The sequence below is a fragment of the Rhineura floridana genome, chromosome 21 (assembly GCF_030035675.1).
Source record: "Rhineura floridana isolate rRhiFlo1 chromosome 21, rRhiFlo1.hap2, whole genome shotgun sequence".
Lineage (NCBI taxonomy): Eukaryota > Metazoa > Chordata > Lepidosauria > Squamata > Rhineuridae > Rhineura > Rhineura floridana.
This window is the reverse complement of record NC_084500.1, coordinates 5,829,492-5,840,219: the sequence shown is the minus strand read 5'-3', so window position 1 is coordinate 5,840,219 and position 10,728 is coordinate 5,829,492. Positions and strand designations below refer to the sequence as shown.

Genomic DNA, 10,728 nt, shown 5'->3' with positions numbered 1-10,728 from the left:
TTTCCCTAAAAGACAGGATCTCATCTCTCTCCCTCCCTCCCTCCCTCCCTCCCTCCCTGAAGAGCCCATCCAGTCTCGCTGTGCAGTGCTCCGCTACACCAAGCTGACAGACGCTCAGATTCTTGCCAGGCTGATGAAAATTGTTGAGAAGGAGAACGTGCAGTATACAGACGATGGGCTGGAAGCCATTATCTTCACGGCCCAGGGAGACATGAGGCAGGTGGGTAGAGAAGCGGCAACCATCCACTATAGACCTTATCTCAGTCTGGATCTGTGCTGGAATTGCTTTTTAAGATGCTCTTTAAGTTGTTTTTAAGATGTCTTAATTTAAGTTTTTTGTCTTTAAGGCGTTTTAAGGTGCTTTTACTGTTTTTGTTTGCTCCCCTGAGCTCCTTCCAGGAGGAAGGGTGGGATATAGATGAAATAAATAAATAATGTAGCTTCTGCTGCAGCTTTTCTGTTAGGGCAGCCCACAAAGTGGGGGAAACTCCCATCCTTCACTCTGCTGTGTACTATAGTCGAGCACTGTGTGTGTGGCCTTGTAGTTGCCAGTTTCCGGGGACCCACAGTGTGAAGAAACCCACGCTCTGGCTGTAAGCAGAGGGAGCAGTTGTTCTGCAGAGGGCTTGTGGTCTTTCTGCTGTTGACAGGGTAGCACATTGGGGCCAAACCACAAACAGAGCTTTGTGTTACAAGAAAGTGACTGATCTAAAACCGGAAGGCTCTGCATCTGCCTTCTTGGATCCCTCTAAAGCAGGGAGGGGAGAACATCTGATCCAGGTTGCCAGGCCTCAGAAGCCAGACTGCAGTGGCCTTGCCAGGCCACACCCACTGATGACACACTAGCTGCTGTGCCCCGTGATTGGCTCCCCAAGTTCCTTCCTGGCGTTCTTTCCTTACCTCCCATAACAGCCAGCATATTGTGGCCACTGAGCAGTCCTTATTGGGCTGGTTTTTTTGGGGGGGGGGTTGTGCCTTCTTAGGCTGGAATAGCACAGTGGGGAGGAGAGCCTGGCTGGGAGTGCAGAGTCTGTGAGTTCAAATCCCCGCTCGTGTCTCCTGGGTGTCAAGGGCCAGCTAAAGATCACCGCCACAGCTAGTGGCTCAGGGGTTACGTGCCCTGCCACCTGTGCAGCCGTGGGCAAGCTGCAGAGTCCCAAGGAGCCCAGTTGCCCCCCAGCTGGCAGTTGTGGACAAGGAAGGGGCTGGCTCGTGCAGCTGTGGCAAGCTGAGCCGGCCCTAACCAGCTGGGGAGGACTAGCCTCAGAGGGAGGCATTGGTAAACCCTCTCTGAATACCACTTACCATGAAATCCCTATTCATAGGGTCGCCATAAGTTGGGATCGACTTGAAGGCAGTCCGTTTCCATTTTGTGCCTTCTTAACTTCCCCCCCCCTAACTTTCTGTTGTTGTTCCTCTGCTGTCCTTGTGGGTTCCCCAAGCCTGCTGCTATCTCCTTCATGCATGGATGGTTCTGTTCTGCCTGCATAAGTGCATCCACACTCAGAGAATGAGTCCCTTATCCGTTCACAGAATGTTTACCAGATTTGACGAAATATGTTTAAATTCACCTGCTGCTCTGTCTTCTCTGTAGCCGAGAGCACGTTGCCTTTTTTTCTTGCCAGACAAAGGGTGATGTTCAACGCCAATCCTAATCAGAGCAGACCCATCAACGTTAACGGGCACAACTATCTCAGGTGCATTCATTTCAGTGGGTCTGCTCTGAGTAGGACTTAGTTGACTACAACTCTGTGAGTACTGAATAATGTTGGACGTTCTCCAGAATCTCAGTTCATTTGTTCTGGAAACCATTTTGCTCCTTTTTCTTAACAGGCACTGAATAACTTGCAGTCCACCCATTCTGGATTTGGCTTCGTCAACAGTGAGAATGTCTTCAAGGTTGGCTGAAGCCCTTTTCCTCTTTAGCCTGACCAGATGCAAAGGGTAGTCTGCGGGGTTCCTGTATCCCCCCCCCCCAGAAGTTGCATAGAAGCTTTAAATGGGTGGAAAAGCCTATCCTGTTGAAATGTCTGCTTGTGTCCTCCACAGGCACCTGGTTGGTCACTGTGAGGTTGCTGAACTAGATGGGCCCCCTTTGGCCTGATTCAGCAGGCCTGCCCTTGCGCTCTTTGCTGTTAAAGGTAAAAGAGCTCTCCTCCTTTGCATTGGTTGCTTCCCACCTCTCTTTTTCCCTCCGCTCTTCTCTTCTTGAAAAAGAAGCCCAAGGAAAGAAAATGGTGGTGCTGCCACCACAGGCAAGACCCTCTTCTAATTCACAACCCAGCTGAAGATCCATATTTTAGCTTAATTTCTCATGGATGAGCAAAGGAAGCTGTTTTATACAGAGACAGCTGAAAGGCCTGTCTAGCTCCAGTGGTGCCAGCTCCTCTGAGGCTTCAGACAGGGCATTCCTAGCCCCACCAGGGAGATGCTGGGGGCCCAGGCTGGGGCCTTCTGGGTGCAAAGCGTGAGCTCTACCCCTGAGCCTTACAGCCCTTGTTTGTGAAAGAAAATGAGAAATTTCTACAGAAATGATTAACCGCTAGACACGGCATAGGGAGAAACTATTTCATAGAATAGTAGGGTTAGAAGGGGCCTACAAGGCCATCAAGTCCAACCCCCTGCGCAATGCAGGAATCCAAATCAAAGCATTCCCGACAGATGGCTGTCCAGCGGCCTCTTGAACGCCTCCAGTGTTGGAGAGCCCACTACCTCTCTAGGTAATTGGTTACATTGTCACACCACTCTAACGGTTAGGAAGCTTTTCCTGATGTCCAGTCGAAATCTGGCTTCCTGCAACTTGAGCCCATTATTCCGTGTCCTGCACTCTGGGACGATCGAGAAGAGATCCCGGCCCTCCTCTATGTGACAACCTTCCGTGTACTTGAAGAGTGCTATCATATCTCCCCTCAGTCCTCTCTTCTCCAGGCTAAACATGCCCAGTTCTTTCAGCCTCTCCTCATAGGGCTTTGTTTCCAGTCCCCTGATCATCCTTGTTGCCCTCCTCTGAACCCGTTCCACTTTGTCTGCATCCTTCTTGAAGTGCAGAGACCAGAACTGGATGCAGTATTCAAGATGAGGCCTAACCAGTGCTGAATAGAAGGGAACTTTCTGTGTCACTTTCTCAGCTTTCCCCAGCCTAGAGCCCTCTGGGTATTTTTGCCATGCTGGCTGGGGCTGATGGGAGTTGTAGTCCAAAACATCTGCAGGGCCACCAGGTTAGGCAAGACTGACTTTCGCTAACACAGTGGATAGCATGTTCCATGTAGTGGACACAAAGCTCCAGTTCACAAGGAAGAGGGATGACCTCAAACCAGCCTTTGGCCTGCAGTGGAGATCAGGGCAGGTGAGAAGGTCGATAGGGATCTCCTAGTAGATCCCTAGGTGCCACACAGTAGTTTACCAAGGGCTTTCCAGCTCCCAGTTTTTTTAACAATAGTTAACAGCTATAATGGGTTCGTTTGGTTTTTTTTTTCTATAAAATGCTAAGAGAAAGAAAGTTGGAGTGGGGGAACCAGGAGTGCACTTTATGTATTTGTGGGAGGAGTGTGAGTGTGAGCTCAGTCCTGGTACTGAAACAAATGCCTGGACTGAGGGTGTGCTTGCAGGCACCCTGATTCTTAGTTCCAAAAAGAAACGCACCCTATTTTGCACTTGGCTGCAGTTGGTGAACCTTAATGAGCTTTAAAAAATCACAACAAAGTAGATCCTGAAGCCTGCCTGACCTTGGTGTAGATGGGTCCTTATATTTTCCAGGCCCAGGGGAACTTGTGCAGTTCCAAAGCTTGCCTGCCTTGCCCAGATTTTGTTTGCTCTTTGATTGCTCACTGGATGCTTCTGTCCTTTTGCCTCAGGTGTGTGACGAGCCCCACCCTTTGCTGGTGAAGGAGATGATCGGCCACTGTGTCAGCGCCAATATCGACGAAGCATACAAGGTGGGCTCAAGGGGACCATTCGCCTCTTGCCTCCCCAGTCTGCAGAGGTAGCCTTTCTGGGCAACCGTGACAGAGAGTGAAGGGCCAGGTTGAGACTCCGCCTCTGCCTCCGCTGGGAGGCAGCCTGGCTCTCAGTTTGCCGCCTCCTGGATTTAGCCTCGTTGGAAGTTATGGTCGCCACACACACACAGAAATGCTTTCTACTCTGCAAAATGGTCTTTTTCCAGAATGGGTGTGGCCCTCCTGATGTGCTGGACTACAATGGCCAGAGATTATGGGAGTTACGGTTCAGCAACATCTGGAGGGTCAGGAGTTCCCCAACCGTGTGTTAGAGGGATGAGGGGAAAAGAAGAATCTCAGTTCTTCTCAGGAAGATTTCTTCTGAAAAATGTCAGCTTGGCTCTAGGCTCCATCTTCCAGCCTCTCCAGCTTCCACGTGGTGGAGAGGGAGGGTCTGAAGAGAGAAGCCTTCTCTGTGCTGTGTAAGCCAAGGACCTTGCATGATGAGGGCTCTAAATGACACGGGGAGCCTATATATACTCCGTGTGGGGAGCCTTTGGCCCTGAACTACAGTTCCCATCATCCCTGGCCATTGGACATGCTGACCGGGGCTGTAGTTCAGCAAAATCTGGAGGGCCAAAGGTCCCCCACACCTGCGATATGCATAGAGCAGGCTGCATGCTCCAGAGATTGCCACGTGAGGAGGTAAAACTGCCTGTATAGGGTTTTATGAGAGGTTTTAAAGATGCTTTGTAATCTTGGATGCGATTTTTGGATTGCTGTTATTTTGAGGCTGTATTGTAATGCTTTTTTTAAAAAAAAGTCAATTGCTTTTACTCTGTCCGTTTCTTGTGTTTGATACTCTGTTGTGAGCTGGGCCAATCTCTTGAAGAAAAGCTGGAAGTTTTGATAAATTTACTCCTGGCCACATTGGGGGAGGTGAGGTTACCCAGACCTAATTTTGGCAGTGCACTCCCATACATCTCACTTTTGTATTAGCAAACAGAATGGGGGCTAAAAGCGAAAGTGAAATAAAGTGGGTTGCAGCATCTGTTGTACATGCACACAGGAATGAGACGGGATGGCCTGCTGCAGAACTTGTTCTCAGTGCATCAGCCCTACCCTCTTACCTGTTTGGCCGTGTGACAGCACACAGCAGCACTCATGGGTCATTAGGGTGTCCAGCAGAAGGGAGCTTTTGTGTATCATTTTCCTGTTGAGTAACCTCTTTTCAAGTCCCCAAACATCAGACCTGCCACAAAGCGACAGATTTTTGCTAGCTCTGAAAACAGAGGGGGTGTTTGATTTTTTTAACATTCCTCAACTTTAGGTTTTTAATGTGAGAAAAGCAGTGTCAGAAATTCAGTGTGAGCATCACATGTTGCTGATTAATCAGCCTGCTCTAACGGGAATATGATAAAGTCACAGGGGAGGCTTCCGTACAACGCTGAGATTCCCTAACCCAGGAACACTGTTTTTTAATAGCACTTTGCCTGTTGATCTCCTGCCACTCCTTTAACCCTTTTTGATGACGTTTAGATGAAATTGCCAATCTCTCAGCTAGTATCTTGTGCTGTCTCTTAAATTTCCCCCCGCTGTTTTGCCTTCATTTCAGTGCTTATTAACTTTCGTGTTATATACATTCGCTGTGATTACACTGCTAGATGTCTCAAACTACAGCTGAAAAATGGGGGAGGGGATTCTAAAATTAAAAACCCTCTGATCATCCTTCCTCCCCACGCAGATTCTTTCCCACTTGTGGAGGCTCGGCTATTCAGCTGAAGACATCATTGGCAACATCTTCAGAGTGTGTAAAACCTTCCAGATGGCAGAGTATTTGAAGCTGGAATTCATCAAGGTTGGTTTTTCCTGTGTTCCACTGGAATTACTAAATTGCTTGTGTGTGTATATATGTACACCAGCAAAGATCCTGCTCTTCCTGTCTCTTAACCATTTTGATGAGTTTTTACCTCCATCTATTCCTTCCCGTTCTTTCTAACACTCTCTTATGCTCCCAGCACCATTAAGGAACAAAGCTTCTCACTCCCATAGAAATGCAAATCCCTGCAATGTTCCTTTTCCAGATGCAAAAGAGCGCTTGATTTTGAGGTTTCGGCTCAAGAATGTGTAGAAGTGATCTTTTAACCAAATTTCCTTGCAGCTTGGCCCAGAGTTCCAGCTTTATTTCCTCAACAGAGGGAAAGGTAGGAAACTAGCAGGATCTTAACATTTGTCTTTTTGTATGGCTAGGAAATCGGTTATACTCATATGAAGATAGCAGAAGGGGTAAACTCGCTCTTACAAATGGCAGGACTGCTCGCCCGGCTGTGTCAGAAGACAGCAGCTCCTACAGCGAGCTGAGGCAATGGAGAGGCGATTGGCTTTGTGAGGGAGGGATTCTGTATGCTAACTGCGACCGGTTTGTACAACAGGTGTGTGTATTTTGAGTTGTGCTTGGTGGATCTGCGTACAGTTGTCAGAAATATTTGTGGGATCATGTTACTTGTTTTTTAAAACACTTTAGATGAAAATAAAGTTTGATATAAAAACTGAAGACCTCTCATTGCACTCCATCAATGAGATTTCTGCAGTCAGCTGACAGCAGTTGTCTTTTTATTTTCCTTACCAGTACAGTTTTTCAGGACCTTGGCCACTGATCTACACAATGCCCTTTAAAAAAACACACACCCAGCAAAGTTGAAACTAATCTGCATCTGCTTGTCCTTAGTAGGTTGAGGAAGATTGTAACATTGTTTCTGGAACAGATATACACCTGCTGCCAATTAATATTGCTCAGGGGCAGATATAGGGAGGCACAGTCCAGTTTTTGTTTGGGGGGGGGGATCCAGATATGTTATACCTCTCAGTGAGGCAACCAGCTAAATATTTTATTTAAAAGACAAGCTTCCCTGACATTGAACCTATGCTCAGTTATTTGTAGGCTGGGGGGCATAAAAGTGCCTCTATCTGGAAGCTGGTGATACAGAATTAGTGCAACTGTAGCTGAACTTAAAGATGCCACAACATAATAAAAACAAAGCCTTGTGGCACCTTAAAGACTAACCAGCTTATTACTGCACTGGCTTTCATAGACTATATTATAAAATCTCATATTCACTACCACTCCACTATAACATTGTGGTTGCTAGAGGGCTACCGTAGAGGGAATTGTTACGAGAGAGAATGCTTCCAATGTCGGCTGCCTTTAAAGCATGGTGTTCTGGCTTGCAGCCTGTTAACAAGAGGAGTCCTACTGGATCAGATTCAGGGCTAATCTAGGAGTCCAGGAGCCTGTTTTGGAGCTAGGCAGATGCTTCTAGGAAGACTGTAAGCAGGGGTGTCAAAGCAGTAGCTCTCTCCTCTTTTTGTCCCCATAACCCAGAGCTGGGAAATCTTTGCTCCTCCAGTTGTTCTTCGACTCTCAGCTCCCATCAGCCCCTGCAACACTGCCAGTGCTTAGGGATGATGGGAGTTGTAGTCCAGCAACAGCTGGAGGGCCCTGCTATACCCCACCAGTATCTATACATCCACTTCCTCGAAACATGGAGGTTCTATGTAGCTATTATGGACAATGGCCACAGCCACAAACATGGCCTGTGCTTTCTGAAACAATCTAAGCCAGGGCCCGTTGCACCATCCTGTGGTAGTGAATGCCACCAGTATAGGGCCGACCCTGGATCCACGGGCTGTAAACCAAGTAACAGGCAATCCACATAAACTCCTCCTTGGATCCTTGCTAAGATTGCTGGACCTTGGTTTTGAGCTGGCGTGCTGCTTCTTCTGTAACTCAGGCTGGGGAACCTGTGGATCTCCACCTGTGGTTTGGCCCAAACTCTGCCTGAGCCAGCAGCAGAAATTACAGCCAAAGAACATCTAGAGGGCCATAGGCTCTCACCCATGTTTTAGTGGCTCAGAGAGGTGAGTTAACATAAGAGCAGCCCGCCTCTTCTGGGATCCTGACCAACCAGCTGCCTCTTCTGGCAAGCCCTCCAGGCAGGATCTGAGGGCAACAGCACTGTCCCCACTTGTGATTCCCCTCAACTGGTACTCGGAGGCACCCAGCCCATCCAGTAACCACTGATAGACAGCTTCATGGATGATGAGGCTAGTCCTTTTTCAAAGCCTTCACTCCATCGTGTAGGAGCAAATTCCATAGTTTAACTATGCGCTCCGTGGAGAAGTGCTTCCTTTTGTCTGTCCTGAATCTTCCATCACACAGTTCCATTGCATTTCCCCAAGTTCTAGTGTTATGAGAAACTTATCTCTGTCCGCTTTCTCCATACCGTGGATAATTTTATACATTCCTATTATGTCCCCTCTTGCTCGCCTTTCCTCTAAACTAAAAAGCCCCAAATGCCGCAACCTTTCCTCAAAATGGAGTCGCTCCAGCCTCCGATCGTTTCAGTTGCCCTTTTCTGAACCTTTTGCAACTCTGCAATATCTTGTTTGAGGTGAGGGTACCAAAATGGTACACAGTACCCCAAGTACGGTCACACCATATTGGCAGTTTTATATTCAATCCCTTTCCTAATGATCCCTCATATGGAAATTGCCTTTTTTAATGCTGGTGCAGCCTGGGTGGACACGATCAGGAACCACATAGAATAGTAGAGTTGGAAGGGGCCTGCAAGGCCATCGAGTCCAACCCCCTGCTGAATGCAAGAATCCAAATCAAAGCATTCCCAACAGATGGCTGTCCAGCTGCCTCTTGAAGCCTCCAGTGTTGGAGACCCCACTACCTCTCTAGGTCATTGGTTCCATTGTCATATGGCTCTAACAGGAAGTTTTTCCTGATGTTCAGCCGAAATCTGGCTTCCTGTAACTTGAGTCCGTTATTCCGTGTCCTGCAGTTTGGGATGATTGAGAAGAGATCCCGGCCCTCCTCTGTGTGACAACCTTTCATATACTTGAAGTGTGCTATCATATCTCCCTGCAGTCTTCTTCAGGCTAAACATGCCCAGTTCTTTCAGTCTCTCCTCATAGGGCTTTGTCATCCCCAATATGTCATCCCTGTGCAGTCACCACCAGTTCAGACCCCATCAGTGTGTTTGTGAAATGTAGATTTTTTTTTGTCCCAATGTATACCACAGCAATGCCATCAGGAGTCTAGGGAAGAGGCTGGACTCTTAGCAGGGGCACCCAAGGCGGAATGGTCAAGGCTGAGACACCAGACTAAGATGCATCCAAACTCAGAGGAAGGCAATGGTGAACCACCCCTGAATAACTCTTACTACGAAAACCCTATGAACAGAGTATCCAAAATGCAACACCAGATGGTGCTGGAAGATGACAGCCCCAGGTCAGAAGGCAGTCACGGAGCTACTCGGGAAGGACAAGGACAAGTAAATGATGAAAGTGAGGTTATCCTACTTTGGACACATCATGAGAAGACATGATTCACTAGAAAAGACCATAATGCTGGGAAAAACAAGAGAGTAGAAAAAGAGGAAGGCCAAACAAGAGATGGATTGATTCCATAAAGGAAGCCACAGACCTGAACTTACAAGATCTGAACAGGGTGGTTTATACCAGATGCTCTTGGAGGTTGCTGATTCATAGGGTCGCCATAAGTGTTAATCGACTTGAAGGCACATAACAACAATAAAATGTATACCACTTCCACTTGCATACATTGAATCACATCTGCCATTTTACCTTTCACCCAGCGGGCACAGATCTTTTAGGAGCTTCTCACAGTCCCGGCTTGTTTTAACCAGCCTGATCATCAGCAAATGTTGCTACCTTGCTGCCTCTAGATTAGAGATAGAGAACATGATACATGCTCCTATCAATTGTTGGATGTCACAATGGCATCAGATATCCCAAAGGAATTTTTTTCTATGCACAGTTTGACCCACGCCTGCAGCAGAAGACCGTCTGCATTGCTAGCTTGAATTCCAGCCAGCGATTCAATGGAAGAACTGGGAGTGCAAGCTGATAAAGTCCGTGAACCAGAGATTCCTCATCGTCGTCTGCTCTAGATCATTTATGAACAAGTTAGAAACACAGTTCCCAATACAAATCCTTGGGGGGCTTCTACATCCCTCCATGGAGAGAACTGCCCGTCTATTCCTACTATCTTCTTGCTGTCCCTTAAGCAGTTTACTGATCCGTAAGAAGATTTGTCGTCCTCTCCCACGACTGCTAAGCTTGCGCTTTGCAAATTCAACACACTACAGTAGACCACGGAGGCCACAGAAAAGAAGCAGAGTGCACAAAGCCAGAGGCGGCCTGCTTCTGTTGCAAGAGATCTACCCACACATCCTTCTGCGAAGCGAGAAATGTTGAACTTGCCTCACTAGCTAAAACAGATGCAGCTGCAATTAACTCGCTGGAGGAAAGCAAAGACTCACCGGGGGATAAACTACTACCAGTCTAACACTGTGGGGATCCAGCACTTGGAAGCATCTTTTTATTTTTGGCCCCACTTGAAGAACTGGGCCCCAAAACTGTATTCACTGATCCAGGCGCTCAATACAGGGCCCTCTGTTAGGGGAGTGCATAAAGATATATCCGAATCCAAATTGTTTAACAATAGCAGCCCCACACAAACGCTTCCCATTTTTTTCCTTAAGTATGTTGTTAAAATCACTGCTCCGTAGTAACTTAGTGTTGTATCTAACGTTAATCCCACTCAGAGAAGACCCATTGAAATTAATGGACCTAAGTTAGCCATGTCCATTAATTTCAATGGCTCTGTTCTGAGTAGGATTAACATTGGAAACAGCCCCCTAGACTTGTACTTCTATACAGACAAATCATCCCAGTGTTGGCCTACAGGGGCGTAATGGGT

At 47.5% G+C, this 10,728-nt stretch overlaps 1 protein-coding gene across 1 annotated transcript in view; it reads left to right on the top strand.

The window, feature by feature from the left end:
- The window catches only part of RFC2 (replication factor C subunit 2), a 21,933-nt gene extending 15,399 nt beyond the window's left edge, over positions 1–6,534 (top strand). Inside the window, exons 7-11 of the mRNA XM_061604596.1 lie at positions 63–220; positions 1,834–1,899; positions 3,855–3,935; positions 5,680–5,793; positions 6,186–6,534. Coding sequence (XP_061460580.1) covers positions 63–220; positions 1,834–1,899; positions 3,855–3,935; positions 5,680–5,793; positions 6,186–6,296 — 530 coding nt within the window. The 3' untranslated portion in view covers positions 6,297–6,534. The remainder of the gene's footprint in view (positions 1–62; positions 221–1,833; positions 1,900–3,854; positions 3,936–5,679; positions 5,794–6,185) is intronic.
- Positions 6,535–10,728: the final 4,194 nt, after the last annotated feature.